Source organism: Mauremys reevesii, linkage group 4, assembly GCF_016161935.1.
Source record: "Mauremys reevesii isolate NIE-2019 linkage group 4, ASM1616193v1, whole genome shotgun sequence".
In the NCBI taxonomy this organism is placed as follows: Eukaryota; Metazoa; Chordata; order Testudines; family Geoemydidae; genus Mauremys; species Mauremys reevesii.
This window is the reverse complement of record NC_052626.1, coordinates 48,136,662-48,159,226: the sequence shown is the minus strand read 5'-3', so window position 1 is coordinate 48,159,226 and position 22,565 is coordinate 48,136,662. Positions and strand designations below refer to the sequence as shown.

Sequence of the window (22,565 nt, the reverse complement as noted above, 5' to 3'; positions counted from 1 at the left end):
CCATTCTTGATTTTAAAATTGACAGTAATGTAGAATCCACCACTACCCTTGGTAAATTGTTCCAATGACTAATTACTCTCACCATTGTAAATGTATGCCTTATTTTCAGTCTGAATTTGTGAAGTTTCAACTTTCAGCCACTGGATCACGTTATACTTTTCTCTGCTAGACTGAAGAGCCCATTATTAAATATTTGTTCCCCATGTAGATACTTATAGACTGTAATCAACTCACCCCCAACCTCCTCTTTGTTAAGATAAGTAGATTTGCACTCTTAGAGTCTATCCCTATAATGCATACTTTCTAATTCTTTTATCATTCTCATGTTCTTCTCTGAACCCTCTCCAATTTATCAACATCTTTCTTGGAATATTCCAGCAGCTGTTGTACCAGTGTCAAATATAGAGGAACTTCTCTACTCCTGCTTAAGGTTCCCCTGTTTATACATCCCAGGATTGTATTAGCTGTTTGGTCACTGAGTCACATTGGGAGCACATTTACAGCTGATTATTCATCACAGCCCCCAAATCTTTTTCAGAATAACTTCTTCCCAGGGTAGAGTCCCTCCCCATACTCTTTGTTCCTGGATATATACATTTACATTTAGCTGTATTAAAACACATATTGTTTGCTTGCACCCAGTTTACCAAGTGATCTAGATCACTCCGAATCAGTGACATGTTGTCTTCATTATTTATACTCCCTTGATTTTTTGTGTCATCTATAAACTTTATTAGTGATGATTTTATGGTTTCTTCCAGGTTATTGATAAAAATATCATACGGCCAAAACCTGATCTCTGAGGGACCACACTGGAAACAACCCACTTCCCCATTTACAGTTATGTTTTGAGACCGATCAGTTAGCCAGCCTTTAATCCATTTAATGTGTGCCATGTTAATTTTATATTATTTTAGCTTTTTAATCAAAATGTTGTGCGGTACCAAGTCAAACACCTTACAGACGTCTAATATTATGACCTTTATCGACCAATTCAAAATCATTGCTATTCAGGATTAAAATAAAAAATGCAGTCTGTGAAAGCAGATAGAATCCCAGTGCTTGGCAGATGGAGGAAGCTGCAGACCTGGGGTCCCTGATTCCAGGGCAGCTGAAACCCCAAACTGGAAGCCCAGTCAGGCATAGGTGCTGAAACTGGTGGTGTGGCAACACCCCCTGGCTTGAAGTGGCTTCCATCATATACAGGGTATATGGGTTTGATTCACTGGCTTTCAGCACCCCCATTATACAAATTGTCCCAGCACCCCTGTAGTCAGGTAAGGTAACAGAGAACCCAGCAGGTTTCTAATAAAACCCTGCCCCAGTTTCATTGAAATCGAAGTGTCTCCACAAAATGGTTTGATTTTTTCCAAATCAGAAGATTCTGACAAAAATGTTTTATCCAGATTTTTCCAGTCTGCTCTATTCAGAGGCTTGATACAAGTTTTAACATAGTCGTTCCCACGCTGCTAACTTTATACTTTCTCTTTATATTCTTTGCTCCTCAGTATGAGCTAGTGACTTTGACATGTCTGAAAAACACTGATTTGGAAAAAAATGTTATTTTCTCAATAAACTGCAAAATGCTTTTGTCAGTAATGATCTGTAATATTTAATGTATATTTCTAAATGTATTTATTCTGTCTTTTGAAATTTCAGCATATTGATATGAACATTGTAGCTATAAGCTGTCTTGTAAAGTGAACCAAAATGCATTTTTAAAAAAGCAGTCTCTTTGAGATCCCTAAACATTAACAGAATAGATGTATAGGGACACATATTACAAATAATTAAATTTAAAAAAAATTTAAAATCTGTTCTTCTGTCCCATACCTGCCAAGACATCAGGTCAAGTCCTTTAGCGTTCAGTGTTATTTCTCCTACAGGAGATGGATGACATCATTCACACCTAAAACAGTTTAAGCAAGGCAGCTCCTGCCCTGTTTTTGGTGTTAGTAATGTCACCACTGTTGCAGCAGAAATATGGAAACTTTGGGGCATGAACTGAGGTCTTGGCTGGTAAAAATCTTTCTGTTCACATTTTATTATGTGTTTATTTGTCATTTCTAATTCCACACATGCATTCAGTTAATAATTTGGTATCTCAAATAGTTTATTACATTTATTTTGTTAAGGAGGCATTTCAATTCACCTTTTAATTGCATAAGACATGTGGAAACAGATTATATCCACTCTCCAAGCTCTCAAATAATTTTAATAGAACTAACATCCTTCAGGGATTGTTCTAAAACCACATAGTATTATTAAGTGCTAATGTGTGTATCGGGATCTGTACATTAGCAAATGTATATGTGAGTAATATACATATGGCAGTTTATCACCTTAGAGACTCCACATCTACAGAGCCTGTTATGCATCATATATTTGTCTCTGGGATAGAAAAACCTTTTCACGTGAAATGGCCTTTCTGCAGGTGTCAGGACAATACAACCTAGGAATCAGTAGTGGTTAAAATGGCCCTTTCGGAATACCATTTCTCCACATGAATGGGATGCACCTGCAAACATGTTGTGTGATATAAGACAGTCTGGAGAAATATTGTGATAGCACAGCCTGACAGGTCTTCACTTCTACAACTTACCTCAAATTTTCTGAGCAGATCTGAAGGAAGGTAAATTGCAGAGTAAGCACAATCACTCTTGAACATGTCTCCAGAAAACAGTGGGTACTGGCAGAGTGAAGATAATCCAATGTGGAAATCATAACGTTTCTTTCCCTGGGTGAACCCCAGGGGATGACTACTATACACCTCACATGGAACCGTGCAGGGGCTTTAGCAGCTTTTGACATCACTGGGAGCTGGAAGGAAAAAATATTGGGTATAGGGTGAAGGAAGGTCATCAGAATAAATTGAAACAATACATGACATAGATGGTTATGGAGATGCAAAAAAAGTGATAAGAGAATGTGTCATCCTTGGAACGTTTCATCCTTGTTGCTAGCAATAGATATTCTGCCCTCGGAGAGAGGATGGAGGAGTATCATCAGAAGACCAAGAATAGTCCTAGGGCAGGCAGTAGCCAACCAATGATCTAGGGGTCATTTTCAAAGGCAGAAAGGCCAGTTAGGCATCCAGTTCCATTGAAAGTCACTGGGAATTGGTCACCTAAACCTGCCTTATGGGCCTTTGAAAATCTTCCCCTCAGAGCGAAAGAGATGGTAGCAAGAAAGTGGCAGCAAATGATACTGAATGATAACTACATCATAAGGTGCTCAATGGAACAATACCTGAATCCACTGTCTTTTCTAGAGAAATGCATAAGCCAGTTTGGATCCAGTGTGGGGTCCCAAGTCAGACACAGGAACTTTGAAAAAAGGATATTTGGAATGTATAAGCTGTGAACTATGGGGGAGAGACACTGCCCAGAGAATCAGATTGAGAGATAAAGATTGCAGGGAGGTTTCACTGCAACGATGTGAGCCTCCCTAAAAGAGGTAAAGAAAGGCCCAGGTTTAGGTAAGTTAGTATGCATTTAAATGGTATTTTAACACTTGTCTCCGTATTTGTGATGTTCCTTTGGATAAACAGATCACACATGTTTTGAAAAATCTGTCCTTCGTTACTGCAATTTCATACTGGGTGACAGGCTCCTGGAGAGAAATATATAGCAGGGGCCAAGCCCAGTTGGATGTACTGGAGGTAATATTGTTCTGGGAAACAGGGAGGGTTGTACTCTGGTGATCCAGTCCAAAAGTCAGGTAACTGGGGGGCTGACAGAAGTGCAGGTATGAGCCTGTGGCTTGAAAGGCTCTTCATGGAAGAGAGAGAGAGTGGGGTCAAAGTGCAGCACAACCCTGGAACCATAATAGTTGGTAAAAGGATTTAAATTTAGATAAAGCAGTGTGATGCTGTCTTTCATGAAATCGTACTTGAAAAATGAAATGCAAATTGGCTTGGATAGAAACATTGTCATGTGAATGAAATCTGGCTAAAAGACCATAAACAGAGTGGAATAATAAACAGCCACGTATAGGTTTCAGGCAAAGTGTCCAGTTGAGGATCTGATGAGATCAGTGTTGATCTTTAACATCTTCACTAATTATCTGGAAAAGGAACTAAGCAACAAGTTTTTGAAATTTGCAGGTGATGCTAAGTTGGGAGGAGTTGTGAACAACAGTCAGTACAAAGAAATAACACCTTTGAACCTAGAGAGATTAGAATCACAAGCAGAAAATAAACTGAGCATAAGTTTGGGAAACTGTAAACCAATACTTGTGGTGAGCAATCTAAAATGCACATACTCAGTAGCAAAAAGAAATATTGTAAGATGTAAAACTGGAAGAGATTAGAGATGATAGCAGCAAATTTGACATGAGTTTACAATATGAAATGTTTGCAGAAAAAAAGCCATTATGATTTTGACCTGCATATGCAATGGCATTCCATGATGGAGTAGAGACATAATCATCACTCTCCATATACAGCTTGAAATTATGCATTCAAATCTTGGTACCACATTGGCAAAAAGATACTGGTAAACTGGAGAGAATATTTTTTTCTCCTCTATAATCAGGAGACCTGAAAGATTTGACTTATGAGGAAAGTTCAAAATAGCTATCTGGGTAAAACTAAGAGGTGACCAAGGAAAACATAACAGCTTACTAATAGTGGAAGGATTTAAACAAAGTTTGAGAGTCATTAGGTGTAGTGAAATTGAGAAAGGGTAAAAGTAGGCAGAATTCAAGAAAATATGACAATGAGTCATATTAGGTTGTATAATAGTTTTCCAAAGGAAGAGGTTGAAATTACATCATGTGGGACTTTTAGAATGGAGATGGACTAGAAAATATGCTGTAGGGATCTCTTCTGAATTAGGAAAGGGAGACTGGATGTTCTATTTTATGATATTTTTTCATGTCTAATGTCCATAATATAAAATTAGTATTCTGTATCCTAAGATTTTGAGGCTAGTAATCTCAATTTGCTTGATGGGGCATGCATAAGATAGACTCATAGAAATAAGAGATGAAAACTACCTATAAGATCATCTAGTCCATTCCCCCCTGGCTTCAGTGTAGGATTGTTCCAAATGGTATATTCTCCAGTGCTTTCTCCAGTCTAGTTTTTAATGTCTCCAGGGATGGAGCTTTCACTGCTTCCATTAGGAGATTATTACACAATCTAATAGATCTCACTGTCAGAGAAACTTCCCTGATGTTTAGCTTAAATTTTCTTAATTTAATTACATTAGTCCTAGCTATTATACCCTCTTATACTTACCCATGCTAAATAAGTTTTCTCTCTCCTTGATATTCTTACTTGTGAAATACAAATAGACATTTATATTCCTTCTTCCCCTTAATCATCATTTAGCTAATCTTGCTTAGATCTTGGAATCTTTCCTCTACCCCTTTAACCTTTTAATCATATTTTTTTATTCTTTATTAAACTCCCACCAGTTTGTCTGTAACTTTCCAGGTGTGCTAGGTGCAATATCAATTCCCAGACAAAAAACGTTAAAATGGAGTTATGGTTGAGAGTATGTGTGAGTAATGTAAGATAAAACATTTCAAGGATGTTGTAATTATCTCATAACAAATAATTATGAACCCAGATTATTCAGAATTAATATTAAATTTAAAAGAAATCCAGACATGTTAAAAGACAATGCATTGTTAGGGCACCCAAACAACCGTATTTCTGTCCTGTAGTAACACTATGAAATAACCATGTGATTATTATTATGAAGCTTGAGAGCTTATCTCTCTCATCAACAGAAATTGGTCCAATAAAAGATATTTCCTCATCCACCTGGCCTCACTAATATTCTGGGACTGATGTGGGTACAACAACACTGCATATTATGATGAAAGCATTCTAGTGCTTGGGGTCCCAAATTAGCTTAAGCTAATTTTAAAGATACATTACATTTTAATTCCTTTTTATTATGGTATTATGGGACAAAGAAATATTCAGGATTATATTTATTTTTCCCATTATTTATCTTTCAGCAGAGGCCAGTGCATGAACTCTTCTCCAAAGAAACTCTAAAAGAACCGTCTTATCTCAAAATGGCTACCATTTCCAATTGTTCTCAACAGGCTTATGGCCAGAGGTTGCCCTCAGTTATGTGTGCCCTCTGGCAAAATATTCACTGCCTCCTGTTGTTCTCAGTAACTGTAAAACCAAGCTGCTATTGGGGAAAATGATAGGCCAATACTGTTAGGAGATAGAGAGAAACCCTGAGGAACTGGTGGATACAGAGGCCACCTGTGCTAAAAGCAATATATGGCTTCAGTCTCATTGAGTACAAAAGATAATGGCAGCTGATTTGAAAGACGCTGATTCTTTTGGGGATTCTGTGAAGGAAAAATTATTGTTGAGCAGCTATTGAAGGAGAAACTTTCATCTGTGAAAAATTATGGCAAAATTACAATTATCCAAACATTTCTTCATATGTAGCCTATGCGCAAGATTTCAGTATTCCATATAGCCCAGTTTTCAAATAATGGCACCTAAACAGGATATCCAAATCCTGAACCAATCCTAAAACAAGCAAAGATATAGTAGATTAAAAGAGAAAAAAGCCTAGAGATACAAACTGGTGAGCCAAGAGAAGGTTTTTTAAGAAACTATTACTCTATGCCCAGCCCTTTCTTAAATCTAGACTTTTATGAAACCCATTCTAGAAGTTCCTTCATAAGAGCAAGTTTGAACAAGCACTGACAATATTTAATTTACTGTTTACTTAAAACAGGCTTGTGCTGAATAGTTTGTAATCATGCACTTCACAAGAGATGCACCATGCATATGCCTCACATAGCAAAAGAGCACCTAAAGGACCTAAGAGTAGGTTGGGTAATTTCATGTAATTGAAGCTGAGTATAGATGCAGCTGGATGTGGCACTGTTTCAAGATGATGTGGATGCGTTTGATAGGAAAATTGGAAAAGATGAGGTATTCTTCATTAGGAAGGGGAAAAAAAGACTTGCTGCCCTAGAAAAGATTCATTTAACATAACGCACCAGATATTACAATACAGCTTGATTTTCAGGTGCACCTATTAACCAGTAATAATGTTAAACTGAAGATGTAAAATATGATGAATAAAGATGGGCCAAAACTTCTGGGGTTTGATTTGCAACTTTGTAGTTGTGCAAAATTCAGATTTTACTGATGTATTTTTCAAGGCACAAATGCTGTGAAAATGCATGAAATTCAGCAAAAATTAAATTTATACTAGCATATTGGCCTCAAGTAGAAGGGGCCACACACTCACAGGTAGGTATAAATACAAAGAACAGCAAAGAAAATTGTCAGCTTGATGTAGTGGGGTGCCAATTTTGGAACTTCAACTATGTAAAATATTTATTTGTTACAAATGTTAATTACTATAACTACAGCACACAAATAAACAGGAAAGATTGGTAACAGTAATCGATAATCCCTACAACAGCAAGTCCACAGCTGTTTTTATATATGTCAGTGGCTCTCAACCTTTCCAGACTACTGTACCCCTTGCCGGAGGCTGATTTGTCTTGCGTATTCCCAAGTTTTACCTCACTTAGAAACTACTTGCATACAAAATCAAAAATGAAAATAAAAAGGGTCACAGCACATTAGTACTGAAAAATGGCTTACTTTCTCATTTTTACCATGTAATTACAAAATAAATCAGTTGTAATATTAATATTGTACTTACATTTCAGCATGTAGTATATAGAGCAGTATAAACAAATCATTGTATGAAATTTTAGTTTATACTGATTTCGCTAGTGCTTTTGATGCAGCCTGTTGTATAACTAGGCAAATATCTAGATGAGTTGATGTACCCCCTGGAAGACCTCTGTGTAGCACCAGGGTTATGTGTAGCTCTGGTTGAGAACCACAGATATACATGACTTGTGAAAAATATGATTGTGATACAGCTGAAGGTGACATCAGCAATACATACATTACATGCATTTAACTGTGTAGACTAGCATTTCACCATTATAAAGACAAAATTGGACCAGACATGGGGAAAGTTTAAAAAAAATGAGATTCTCTCACTTCTTGGATATTTTCCAGTTTTATTGTGTTATATAAAATATAACTTCCGAAGAGTTTGACCTAGGAACTCCAAATTTGTTTTACTCTTCTCTGGTAAGGGGTGATGCACTGGAGGGCAGAAGAGCTAAATAATTGTTAATCAAAGCAATTTTCATGTGAATTTTAAACAATGTAGTGTTCTAAAGAAGCCATATGCCAAAACACTGGCCTGACACAGGCTTATTAAACAACACATTAGTCTCAGGCCAGCATACTTTTTTTTTTTTTTTTTTATAGTCCACACCAAGCAGAAGTATCCTGCAAAGTCTCTAGAAAAGAGACCAGGGAGTCTGCATCAAATTTCCTTAAAAGCTCCTTGCTCATACTTTCCCTATCAAAAGACCCCCAGTGTCTAGAAAATTGCACAGGACTGTGAACCTGGAGATTTCATGTTCTAGTCCCGTCTTTTCCACTGACTGGCCTGAATAACAATTCACAAATATTTATTGGAGCCTCACACCACCCATGTAAACATAGATAAATATCATAATCTCTATTTAACAAATGAGGAAAAAGAGACATAAGATCACGTGACTTGCCTAAACTTATAGGACAATGTAAGAATCTAAACCAGATTCTCCACACCTGCAGCTCCCATTGACTTCAATTGGAGATGTGGGAGCTCAGCATCTTTGAAAATAATTCCCTACATCTCGTCTTATGCAGTTGCCAAATCCACTAGATTGTAATGCATCTGAATCAGTATAGTGAACATAATGGTACCTACATATCTGCATGTAGCTATAAACATACTAAACCCCATATATTTTCAGATTTCACCTGTGGAATGTGAAATTTCAGTATTTCCAGATGAATAAAACACTGCACAGAGGACCACAGTCCCTTTCCTAGCAAGTCAAAATCTCTCTGTGTCTCAGTGTCCTCTTCTGTAAAATGAGGATATGGAGGAAAATGGGGAAATTGCCTGATAGCGGTTCCCTGAGGATTAGTTTGTGACTGTGGACATCTTAAATTTGTAAAAGCTATTATATTTGTACTGTTGATATGTAGAATGTAATAAATGTATACTACAGTATGTACATACACACATCCCTCTGTCTCACTACGCTTTGCTATCAAACAATAATGTTGTATTTGGAGGTGCATAGAGTTTTTGAAAACAGTATGGGCTATGTATGTTTTTTTAATTCATGATATGTCCAAACATGTATTTCTCAGTGAATTGTGTGTGTCTGTGAAAAAAATAGTAGCCAAGTGTGCCTGCAATGTGTACACAGATACAGTTTGGTTTAAATGATATGTCAGTGTAAATTTAAAACACTGGGGTTTTTAATTTTCTTGATCAGTGATGACATGAGCCTGGGGGTGGGGGGTGTTGAGTCATACATTGGGCTGGATTCTCATCCCAGAAAAGTGAATGGAATTTTATCATTAATTTTTATATACCAGTGGGATCAGTCCCATTTAGAGTGACCAGACAGCAAGTGTGAAAAATTGGGATGGGTTGGGGAGTAATAGGATCCTATATAAGAAAAAGACCCAAAAATCAGGACCGTCCCTATAAAATCAGGACATCTGGTCACCCTAGTCCCATTGTTCCAGAGTCAGTCAATTCTCAGGGCAATGATAACGTGTGATAGTTAAGGGTATCTGGGTGAGCTTGAGTGTTCATACCTATGTGATAAATTTTTTGTTTTTAACTTTAAAAAGGAACCTTAACTTAAAACATTTAGACCACAAGATTCACATAAACGTTTCTTTCTCTCTTGTTTTTAATCTTAACTGTAGTTTAATGTAGTTATCCCTGAAAATTTAGCACTTTCGATACCAGAGCACACTCAGTCCTGCTTTATGGCCTTGGTCATGAAATTCAGTACATGACATTCATTGTCACTTATTTTGAAGAAACAGCTACCACCACATATGGATGTGCAAGCTCTGTAAATGACCTTCACAGCTACTTAGCAAACTGCTTATTGGAAGGAAGATCCCAGCATTATGCACTTATACCACATTCTGAAGATATTTCTTTTGTATAATAGGATATCCTGTGAACTGTTCACACTTGGACTGTAAGAGTAAAGTAAAGCTGAGCAGTTCTATGCAAAATGAATTCTGAGTGAGAACCTATACAATACAAATTAAAGTAACCTCAGGGCAACAGAGAAAATTATTCAAACCCACCAACATGTTATAAAAATCCAGTGTAACTATAAAATATGGCTTCCAGAAAACTAGTGGCATACAGCAGTGCATTTCTGTGAACTCATCCAGCTAGCAAGGGTTAGGACCCTTCATAAAGCTGCTTATGTTCTGCTGACTCATTGTGGCAGGTGCTGCTCCATGATTGAAAACAAGGGAAGTGGGAGTAGTTCTCTGGAAGGAAACCGGGTCCTTGGACTGAGGAAGTCCTGGAGGGACGGCCAAATTCAGTCTGAAATATATTTGTGGTCGTGTTTCTGAGAGCCCAGAAAAGCTCCTGGGAAAGATGAGAGTTTGCACACAGAGTTTGTGTGCGCTGAGAATGGGCTGGGGTTCAGTCTATTTGCACAGGTTAGTCTGTGTCAGACTGATTTATGGAACCTTTCCCCAGGTAGTGCTCTGGAACCAGCAATTTCCCAGGCAAAAAATAATTTTCCCTATTTGGATTTTAATAGTAATATTAAAATATTTTTAGTGATTAAAGGACACATCATTCAAAAGAATTTCTGAAAAGCTATACTTTGCTTATTTCAACAGCAGGCCTTTAGTGTCTGGATGAGTTTGCATAGCCAGCTGTATTAGTGATTGAGAAGTCAAATCCCAATAGTTTGCAATGGCTGTTTACATGGATGCTAAATAGAGAATGCAGCCTTTGGGTTTAAAATGGCAACTCTCTTTTGTGAAGACTTGGTAAATACATTTTAAAAAATGCTTTCTGGCTGGGTGAATAAAAATCAAGTTTTGGGGTTTTTAAATCAAAAATATCAGATTTTTAAAAAATTAAATAGGTTTATCTTAAAAAAGAAATACATTTAAAATTGAAATTAAGGACTAAAACTTATTTTAATCTATTAAAATCACCTAAATTAAATAAAGTTAATATTCAAGCAGTATATGTTTACTGTCAATGTTTTAAAGAAAGTAGAAGCAATGAATGGATGGAAGTCACTGGTTAAGTATTTGGAACCAGGGTTTGCTGAAGTGCTAAATCAGTTTTTGACAGCAGTAGCCTCTTTCACAGGTGCAGAGAGAATGTTTTCTTCATTTCAGTTTATCCAACTAGTTCAGTCCAATGACTAGTTCATTTAAATGTGAGGAACTGATTAGGAGTTGAAAAAGCAAGAAACCTTGTTTTTCTTTTCCAAGTTATGAACAAAAACTAGGTGAGAAAGGATAAAATCTGATAATTCCACAATCTTGAAGGACATGGTGACCAGAAATAATCAGTTCAATTCACTAAGTACAGATAATATTTTCTTTGTTTAATAAATCAGTTAGTTTTAAGTGCAAAACATGTTTTGATAAACTTTTTTTCTTATTTATCCAGCATATTTAAGGTAGTTTTATTTAACTAATAAAAAATTAAAATGCTGGTTTTGTGCATCCAAACAGAATATGACACAAATCATGAGTAAAAAATGTAATCATCTAGTAAATAAGAAATGTGTCATTAACCATTTTCTAACATAATAAAAAAGTAAAAAATGAAGAATCAGAATAAATGTAAATTCAGCTATATTACAGCTTAAATATAATCAATATACTCTATCTTCTGGGATAGCAAAAAGATGTACTAAATTTAGTGTGCAATCTGTATTTACTTGTAAAACAACATGTTTTAATGGTTACCAACTAGAGAATCAACCTTTCTTTAGGAAAAAAAACCTAAAAACTATACATCATCAATTTTAATCTTATTTTTTATTTAAAACAGAGTTTCCTGTTTGCTCATTTAAATCATAATTAAAATTGGTGATTTAAATTATTTTGATTTAAATCTATCCACTCTGGTTTCCAGTCATTCTTTTGGCAGGGCCAATTATTTAAGTTGTGGAAGCCTTACTTCATTGATTATGTAACTATGTGGTATTTTCATAGTTTTGAAAATTTTTACCAATGACCCTTTATAGATCCAAAAATAACTACCATGCAAGTTATACTTGTGTTAACACTGAAATAATCATGTATTCAGTATTGCCCTCTAATGATATAGTACTTAAGTTTAATTAAATGGTGAACAGTTGTATAAGTAAATAATATTCATGTGACATTTGTACACAATAAGAGTTTTTTATCTATTATCAAGTAGTTCATCTGCTTGTATCATACCCTATTTAGTATACCTTCAGGTTTTTTTATCAGGCACACAAATGCCTGTTTAGATTTAGGAAGTTACTAAATTGAGCTTTCCTCGGAATAAAAGCATTGTTAAATGCAGAATGCTTTAATGCAAGATGTTTTATCAGGAAGCTGCTGCTAATGTTTAGAATTTTAAATTTCCCTCTTTTCCTTCAAACTGTGCTGCTATGCAGGCAACAGTTCTTCTCAGTCGAACAAAACAACAACAGGAATATTATGGAGGCACCAATTGCAGCTGAGTTAAGGATAAGCTGAGTTTAATACTTCAATCAGGGATTTAACCTCTGTTGTGTATCTTTCCTAAAATTGCAGCACATACTCTTTAAGTATAGAATGAATTTTCTGCAAGTTTACAAGTAAATCCATTAATTATTTATTTTTAATAAATTTTAAAAATGGTCTTTTAAGAAATTAAGCATAGTATCAGACCTCCGTTTTTGTTTGTTTGCATGTTCCCGAATAATCAGACAGAATTGAACAACACAGATTCTTCCAACTTCCCATATAATTAACACATACGCTATCCCTGGAAGCTGGAGCCTTGTCCTCTATTTGAATGCTTAAGTCCTGTTTGTATGCAGGAGCATTCTATGCATCAATATAGGATTTTCCTAGAGAGAGCAGTATTCTATGTAACCACACTTGAGCAACAAACTTTACCAAACCTCAATCAAATAAAAACGGTGTTCTCTTATTACAGCTTGCTGTGTTTCCCCACCCCCCACCCCTTTCCCCTGCTTTCTGCCAGTGGCAGCTTTTGTCCCATGGAGGCCCCCTGCAAAGCTCAATTCTGGGGCCCCGGCTTTTGCAGAGGACACCATTTTGCTCTACAAAATGGCATCCTCCATGCAGCATGACCTCACATGCAGTGTGTGCAAGATCACACCACATGGAAAACGCCATTTTGTAGAGCAAAGTTGCATTCTCCAGACAGGTGGAGTGTGTTCTGGCTCCCCTGCAACTGTTTGTCACCAGGGAAAAGTAACTGAGTCACTGTCCCTCCTCACTGCCTTGAGGACCCCTGCAATTGTATGAACTGTAGGTATCTAATGCCCGCCAATGCTTTATCCTAAGGCCAAACTGCATTGTTCCCTGTCACACCATACAATTCAAATTGCTATAGTTGGGTTTAATAGGGATTGGTAACAGGAAGGAACTGGTCTATTCTACTTGCAAATGTTTGCTTTGTTTCCCTCAGAAAGGAAGCTTAGATATTTTGTGGTGCCTGGTAGTTAATTAGCAGGATTTGGAGCAACTGAGGGCAGTTGGTGGAGAAACTAAAGTACAGTTGGGCACATGCACAGTTCAGTCTAATATCTACAAACGAACTCATTCCCAGATGGAGAATGACCCTTTCATCCAGAGGGCCATGTACTTATTGTTCTCACTCTTCACACAACTCCCACAGATGACAGTAAGAACTGCCTGTGGGACTGAGGGCCTCATATGAATTATGATTAAATATTCCAAGTATTTCCCTCTTCCTTTGTTTTTTTTTTCCTCAACAGTTTGGATAAGAAATTATAAATCATAGTTCAAACTTACCTAATGGAGATATCAAAGTGGCATATCATGCCTGTTGATGAAAGGGTAACTCCTGCTTCCAGATCATCTTTATGTTAACAGCTTAGAGTATAATTTGCAGAATAAAATGTAATTAATTTCTGCAAAGCAAATGTGATAATTAGAGGCTCATTGTAAAATAATAATGCTAGTTAACGATACTAATGCCCAAAAGATTAAAAACATTTGTTTTATCAATTAAAGAAGAAGGTACCTGATGCAGCATGATTTGTTGTTTGAAAAGGGGGATGGGAGTTAAATCAGAACCGCAATATTAATGGACTTTTATGGGTGGGCATAAGGCTAATATAGTCAGTGTTGTACATTTTTATGGTTTCATAAATAGTAGTATTAGCAACATTTCAAAAGAAATATGAGAGAGAGCACTCATATGTGATGGCATAAACTCTGTGTTTTTTATAGAACACTGTTACTCCAGATACAGCCTACAGGATGTGACTTTTCATAAAACCTAATGAATTTCTAGATTTGTCAGCTGTTTCAACACAGATGCACTTTGCTAATCTCATGGAAATATTTTGATCCCAGATCTAAAATATCAATAGCTTTTAATATTGCAAGTTTGTTTGGCTATTTTGTAAATGGGGCTGTGGGTCTTGATAAAAAGTAGCAAGTAATTTTGTACAGGTTTTATGTTTAGCTGCCTCTCCAACATTTGATGCTCATATATTTTTTCCTTGCAGAGTTTTAAGTTGAATGTAGATAGCCACTGTGCTTTAAAAGAAGCTGTGGTAGAAGAAGGATGTCAACTTCTTGAGCTTATTGTATCTCACAAATCAGGTAAATCTTTCTGAAATATTGCAAGTCTTTATGTCTCCAGACTATTAAAGAATGAAGAAGCATTGCTGTAAATTACTGCATATATTCACTTCCTTATGTATTATTAATATTTACATTATCAGATTGACCTTCAAGATTTATAAATGTTTCATATACTGCTTACAATGCTGTGATACTTATAAAATGAAATACTACCTCAACTAGTCTGTTCATTTTATTTTGGTCTTGCTGCTCAGCTGAGTTTCAATTGAAATCACATCACTGAAAACTTCACACTGACATGTTCTTTGATGTAGGTGCTATGGAAATAACATTAAGATAATGAATTAAGGTTTCATATATATATATATATGTATATATATATATATATATATATATATTCTGCACAGGTAATTGCATTGGTAAAGGTGTGGGGGGTTCTTTTTCTATTTTTTTTGTTACTTACATAAACTAATTCTGACCTCAGCTTTAATTTATTAGCAAAATACTTTAAAAATAGTTATTTCCTTTGATTATCCTTGTCTTTTTCTGCAAAGGACTTAAATTTGGGTGCATAATTATATAATATTTTAGACGTTAGCATGACTAGCTTAATAGTAGGGTTTTAATCAGCATACTTCACTACTGGGGATTAGTGTCTTAATTTTCGCCCACTTTCATCCAATTTGCAGTTGTCCTTTTGTTTAAATTTTTCTGGTCATTACAGCTGTTGTTCCACAATCTACACCTACTTCCTGAGAGCCACAGACAGAATTTCTTTACCTATAGTAAATCAGTTACTGGTATAATTCCCAGGGGGTGGAGAAGCCACAGCAAAGGTCTCAAAGCTGTACACTGAGATAAAATGTGTATGTTGCACTATGTTTAGAAAATAATAATTTAAACCACAGAAAATATACAAAGGAGTGGGAGGGATGAAATATTACATCCTGGCTAGGAAGTTATTGAATGTTTAGAGCCAGGGAAGAGAGAGCTAGAGGCGGGAGTTTCCTGGGCTTTCCCCACTACATATAAATCACTGGTTCTGTGACATTTTATTTTCCTTTAAATTCTGAGCTGAGGTATAATTAAAATGTAACATTCTGGCTCATTGTGGGCTAAAAGAGATGCTATACCATATAGTGTTGTTAATAGTATGAATACAATAGTTCCTGGCCTCATTTTCTGAGTATACTGAAATATTTGCTGTGTTTTTTCTTTTAAATTTCCTGATAACCCATTGTATAAAAAATATTATTTAAAGATGTAGCTGAGTTTACAACTTTCATTTTTTTGTATCCTCATTTTGGAGAAGGACTGAAGGACATGCTGCAGATGATTGCAAGTCAGTGGAAGGAACTACAGAGGCAAATCAAACGACAACACAGCTGGATTCTTAGGGCTCTGGATATCATCAAAACAGAGATACTGGCTACTGATGTGTCTGCAGAGGATGAGGAAGGGACTGGGAGCCCCAAGGTAAGTGGCTTGAAGTTTGCCTTATTTCCTCTTATTTCCATCTTCTTTTGAACTAGGCACCACTGAAGTTTTCTTTCCACCCTAAGGCTTTTTCATTTCTACTGGGTAAACTTTGTCTTTTTTTATAAACAAAATGAAATGGCTTACTCTGAAACAATAAAAAAAGCTTAAAACTTTCAAGTTTTCCAAGAAGACCTCTTTCACAGTGTGTAAGGGACTGCAAAGGGGCAGGAAAGGGACATAAAACATTTAGTAAACAAAACATAAAGCATCTTTAACATGAATAATCAGAACGGTTTTAAATTGTTTTGTTGCAACTATAAATCACTATAATCAGTGCAATCACTCAGCTCTGACATCCATTAGCCGCTTGGTTACAGCAAATTAACAAAGAAGAGAGAAAGTGATTCATTATCTCATTCCTGTTAATGACTATCAGATGCATTGCCTAATTAGAGGATGGCCATTGTAGTGGGAAGAAGGTCGTATGCTTCGCCACAAATCTTTTTGCTCTGGTTTAAGTCTGCCATAATAGTGCATGCATTGAATACAACATGTACTTCAAAAACAAAGTATTGACATCTGTAGTCATTTGGTGTGCATAGGGTGACCAGGTGTCCCGATTTTATAGGGACAGTCCTGATTTTGGGGTCTCTTTCTTATATAGGCTCCTATTACCTCCTACCCCCTGTCCTGATTTTTCACACTTGCTGTCTGGTCATCCTAGGTGTGCACTAGTTATCCAGGATGGCTATACTATTTATCAGTTGCCCAATGTGATACTTGCAAGAGTAGTTTAAACAACACAAACTCATCCAAATCATGCCATAGGTTGAGTGTTGGTATCAACAACAAAAATGGATTTATTTTTGGAGCCACATTGATTCTTCCATTTGCAATTTGAAGATAAGTCCAGTAACTTCAGCACGTAGGCATATGGGAGACTCTAATTTATAAAAAAAATTCAAGGTTCCTGCTTCCAGAGATGTTTTATAAATTAGTTTCTCTGATTCTCATGCTAGGGGAACAAGTTGTGGTGGTGTTTGCCGTTTTCTAAGGACCACTCTGTGAAATGGTGTTTGGAGTCACCTGTGAATTAAGTTAAATGTCCAGCTCCTATTACCTGGCCATAGCTGTGAACTCTGGGAAGGATATTAGAGATGGTGAAGGAGTCATCAAGAATAACAGTGCAACAAGAGCAAATGAACAAACCTATATACCTAGACTCAAACTGATCTAATATCCTGAGTCATTGACTTGGTTAGAAGAGCTCCAATGTCATATGGCCTTTTCTATGGTAGTGGGCAGTGGAGCAAAACTTGATTTTGTGATTCAGTCCATTAAAATACACAAACTAGCTAAGAGTTAAAAGTTTTCACCTTCTGTAATATGACTGTGTACTGGATAATATTCCCATATTCATTTCACTGCATTATCTCTGAACAGATTGATACATCCATGGCCAAAGGCTAAATGCTTAACCAAAATTAAAATGTAAGAAAAATTGTTTGAAATTTCTGCTTAATTTTACTACGGAGAACCTAAGTCTAGAGGGATAGAGTTAAAATATTTTACTGGGAGAATCGGAGGCCTAACTTAAACTGACCAAGTATCCTTAATTATTTTTATGGCGAAGTAACAGTTCTTTCCCACCCTGTGGGAAATGGAAAACTCAGAGAAATTCTTCCTTATAGGTGGTCCCCCCACCATTAAAAACAAACAAACAAAAAACACCGCCACAAAGACACTAGCTGGAGGCTATTTCTTACATTGTCACCACCACATAGGATGTGACCTTGTAATGGATAAGAGGCAAATATTGTGGTGAAATGTATATCTCTAAATAGTTCTGATCATCTAATGCTTTGGGCTGAAAGATTAATTAAAAATAAAACATAATGGGAAATATAACTCTATATTTCAGTTTACATTTACTTCAGAAGCCATGGGGAACCTGAGAAGCATAATAGAGAATCTAAGGAATATATCTAGGGGGTATTTTTCTTTTTTACCTTGTTTGAGAGACTGCAGGAAAGAAGTTGGTCTTTGAAATTCTTCCTATTTCTGTTTCTTTACAGATTTCTAAGACTCTAGGAAACTTTTCCCCTAGGACTTTTAAAAAGTGTTTTCCCAGTACTATGGCATCTTTTATAGAAGCAAACAGAGAGAGGGAAGGAAAGAGGGAAACTGCTGTTCTAGAAACGTATCTTCAGCACTCACATTCAGGAATTTGATTTTGCTTATGAGATTATATATTGTATTGTATGGAAGTTTTGTAATAGTTTATAACCTGAAACACAGCTTTGGTATATTCAATTCTGAATACTGTGGAGGACTTGAGGGATTTCAAAATGTTATTAATACCTAACTTCTTACAGAGCAGTGCATTCTCTCCCTGACCTTTTACCATGGAAATAAAAGCTAAAAACAGGAAAGGAATACTTAAAGCGCACTTACAAATGTGTTGAAGTCTCTAACATTAACCAGGGGCCTTAGTGGTAATTGGCAGTTTGTGATTTTTAGAATAACCATACAACTAGTATATCAAGCATACATTTGAGTATATTTTTTTGTTTTTTATCCATAGAGAAGTACATTTAAAGAAAAACAGAATCACCACATATTTTTCAGTTTAAGAAGTTTCATTGTGCGATGTTACTACTGATAAATGTAACGTACAATTCATCTATTCTAATTCAGGCTATTAGACATATAAAGTAATAATGGTTTTTCTCCTCCTGATTGACGCTGCTTTTAGAAGTATACTGAAGTAATTAGAAGTGACGGGTGTATGTTTATATTTATTTGTTTTCCCACTTTGGGAAATGTCTGAGATGCCTGCTTTTTAACGGGCCGCCTTTAAGTTCCTGTGAGTTCCACCATATTTCCAGCAGAAGAGGGCTAGATAGGATTTACATTGGTGCAGTGTTGCTCCACAGTCAACAAGAGGGGTTATTTTTGAGCAATAACATATGAAGCACTTTCTCCCCTACTGGCTATGTGACTACTTCAGAAATCTGAAAAACTTCAAGGGTTATGGTAGATAGTCAGTAGAACATGAGCTCGCAGTATGATGCTGTGGCCAAAAGGGCTAATGCAATCTTCAGATGTATAAACAGGGGAATCTCAAGTCGAGAGAGGTTATTTTACCTCTGTATTTGGCACTGGTGCAACTGTTGCTAGAATACTGTGTCCAGTTTTGGTGTCCACAGTTCAAGAAGGTTGTTGATAAATTGCACAGCATTCAGAGAAGAACCACAAGAATAATGAAACATGCCTTACAGTGATAGACACAAGGAGTTCTATCTACTTAGGTTAACAAAGAGAAGGTTAAAGGGTGACTTCATCACAGTCTAGGAGTTCCTACATGGGGAACGAATATTTGATCATGAGGTTTTCAGCGTAGCAGAGAAAAGTATACCAAGATCCAGTGGCGGAAAGTTGAAGCTCGATAAATTCAGACTGGTAATAAGGTATACATTTTTAACAGTGAGGGTAGTTATCTATTGGAACAGTTTACCAAGGGTCATGATGAAATCTACATTACAGGAAATCTTTAAATCAAGATTGGATTTTTTTAAAGATATGCACTAGTTCAAAAGGAATTATTTTGGGGCAGTTCTGTGGCTTGTGTTAGAAGGTCAGACTAGATGATCATATTAGTCCCTTCTCACCTTGGAATCTACGAGTTTAAACACTCCCATGTTACGTATTTATTTTAATTCTGCTCTTGGATGGAATTTCACTATCTGCTGAGGTGTCTAGTAGATTGTAATTATCTTTCTTGAAAAGAGGATACAAATCCTACTATTACTCACTGATAATGGATATTCCCCTTTTGCCTGAGAGGTAGAAGACTATATTCTTAAAAAAGGTTGTCAGTTCTGTTCCCAATACTTCATAGGTTCAGTAAACCAATGTTTATGATATCTATATGTGTGTGTAGCCAGTGATTGCTAGGACTCAAATTTTTGTCTCCTGCATAGTAATACAGAGCAAAACCATTGGAAGCCATGGACTAGGTAAGGTAGTCATTTAAACAGACGTAGGATGTAGCATACTCCAGGAATATATCTGTTGTCTTCACTTTTAAAGATGTTTCTCTTCAGAATTAATAGTTAATATAATTAATTTTTAATTTCCTTTTTTAAAAAAAAGCAAAACACATAAAAGTTAAATTCTTATGAGAAATCCACCTGATCATGAACCATTTCAGATAGATGGGCCTAATAGTTAGACTGTTGAGACTTATCTCATTTTTCTTAGCAATAGAAATATGCAGTCTTGTGAGAACTGTCTAATCCAGTGGTTTTCAAACTGCAGGTCGTGACCCAGTACTGGCCCACCCCTGAGCCCTCCCCAAACCTGTAGCCCCTTCCTGTGCACCCCAAACCTCTCCTCCCCAGCCCCACCCCAGAGCCTGCACCCCCAGCCCAGAGCCCTGACCCCCACCACACCCCAAACCCCTGCCCCAGCCCCCTCCTGCAGCCCAAATCCCTCATCCCCGGCCCCACCCCAAAGCCTGCACCCCCAGCCCAGAGCCCTGAGCCCCTTCCACACCTTGAACCCCTCATTCCTGGCCTCACCTTGCAGCCTTCACCCATGCACCCCAACCCTCTGCCCCAGCCCTGAGCCCCTCCCACACCCCAAACTCCTCATCCCCAGTTCCGTTGGGTTGCAGGAATCAACAATTTTCTTCAACTGGGTTGACAGAAATAAAGTTTGAAAACCACTGGCCTAATCCATATAAGGAACGCCTTTTGTTGGTAAGTGAATAATAGAAGCAGCAATGTTTTGAAGAATACTGAAAGTATCAGGTCAAAAATATGGTTAAATAAATAAAACTGAGAACATGGGGAAAAAGTAACATTTTGTGATATGTCATATGAATGAATTCCTTTGATTCTAAAATAATAGATAATTGTAGGCAGAATTACACAGACTGAAGTGGTAAATCTATATCCACCCTCCTTTTGAAAATAAATCTCTACATCAGGGGAGAAAATGCCAGTGTTATTTTCCCCTAATTTATCAAACCCAGAATTAGATGTTGGATGTTGTGACTCCAGAATCCTTGATCATTCGCCCAACTCCCACTTGTTTCTCAACTTTGTTGTTTCTCTAGTAGTTTTAAACAAAGAATTAGTTTTCAAAAACCTAAGAAAAAGAAAACTGACATGTCTGCCATGAAAATATGGAGACTCATTGAAGGTACTAAATATCTACTACAGATGGAGGTGCCAGATAAGTCTCCTTGGGGTACAGTTACAGTGCAAATGATCTCACCACACTTGCAGTGGGGGTATTGTCTGGCTTGTAGGAAAGGTAGGGAGTGGATTGGTGAAGCAGCTTCAGACTAGGTCAGCATGGGAATGCTGACCCATCCCCACCAAGTGACAGAAGATGGGGAGACTGTTTAGGTCCATGCCACTTCAAGAAAAGCCCTCTTTTACCTGGACCAGGCAGAGCAACAGCTCTCATGATGCCACATGGTAGCATACAGGTGAGAACAAGAAAGGGGAGGGAAATAGCTCCCCCCTCTTCCAGCTCACAGCAGTAGAAGCAGGCATTTGGTAACAGAAGGGGAAGAAGTTTCAAACTCAGCTCGGAGCAGTAGCAGGCCAGTGAGAACAGGGAGGAGGGATTGGGGGAAAGCTTCCCACTTCCAAGCCATGGTGGCAAAAGAATATGTTTTGTAGCAGAAGATGGGGAGAGGAGGGAGTTGAAACTCATCGGTGTGGGGCCATAGCAGAGTGGTGAGAACAAGAGTGGGGAGTCCCCCACCCTCTTACAGCCAGCCATAGCAGACATGTTAGAGCAGACAGGAGAGGGTGTTCCAAACCCAGCTCAGGCGGGGACAGAGTGGGGCTCAAGGGACCCTGGGAGACTGTGGGGATGGAATCCTTGCCACATGTGCAAGAGTTTGGGTGCGGGACCAGGGTTGGTGGATCCAAGGATGGTCTTGTGTCTACCAAATGGATTCCCCTTTAGTGGAAAGTAACATGGATCCTGAGGAAGCAAACACTCTCAGTGGTGAACTAACTGCATTTGGAGGTGGGGGAGCCATCAGAGAATTGACTCAGATAGTCTGGGCAGTTGCTTCCAAAATTGTTTCTGCAGCACTAAAAGGTTTACAAAGTGTAGTTATTTATTTGGCGTATGCAATCCAGTCAAGCCAAGCCACCATGCTTTTATCAATGATGTTCAAGGCATGAAGCCCTCCAGGAAGTTGAGTCATTTTGCAGTCCTCAACAATATGTGTCATGGTTTGTGGCTGCCCACATTGACATAGAGGACTGTCTCCAAAATGCCACCAAAATTCTGCTGCAGCACAAATTCCATGTTCGATACAAAACTAGTTGAGAAGGCTCCATTGCCTTTGCGGCAA

The 22,565-nt window shown here is 37.3% G+C and overlaps 1 protein-coding gene across 7 annotated transcripts in view; it reads left to right on the top strand.

Annotated features, from left to right (window-relative positions):
• The window catches only part of AKAP6 (A-kinase anchoring protein 6), a 397,464-nt gene that overhangs the window by 208,793 nt on the left and 166,106 nt on the right, over window positions 1–22,565 (top strand). For all 7 annotated transcript variants that reach the window (XM_039538039.1, XM_039538036.1, XM_039538038.1 and 4 more), the window contains 2 exons: window positions 14,623–14,719; window positions 16,011–16,177. In XM_039538039.1, the coding sequence (XP_039393973.1) occupies window positions 14,623–14,719; window positions 16,011–16,177 (264 nt within the window). The remainder of the gene's footprint in view (window positions 1–14,622; window positions 14,720–16,010; window positions 16,178–22,565) is intronic.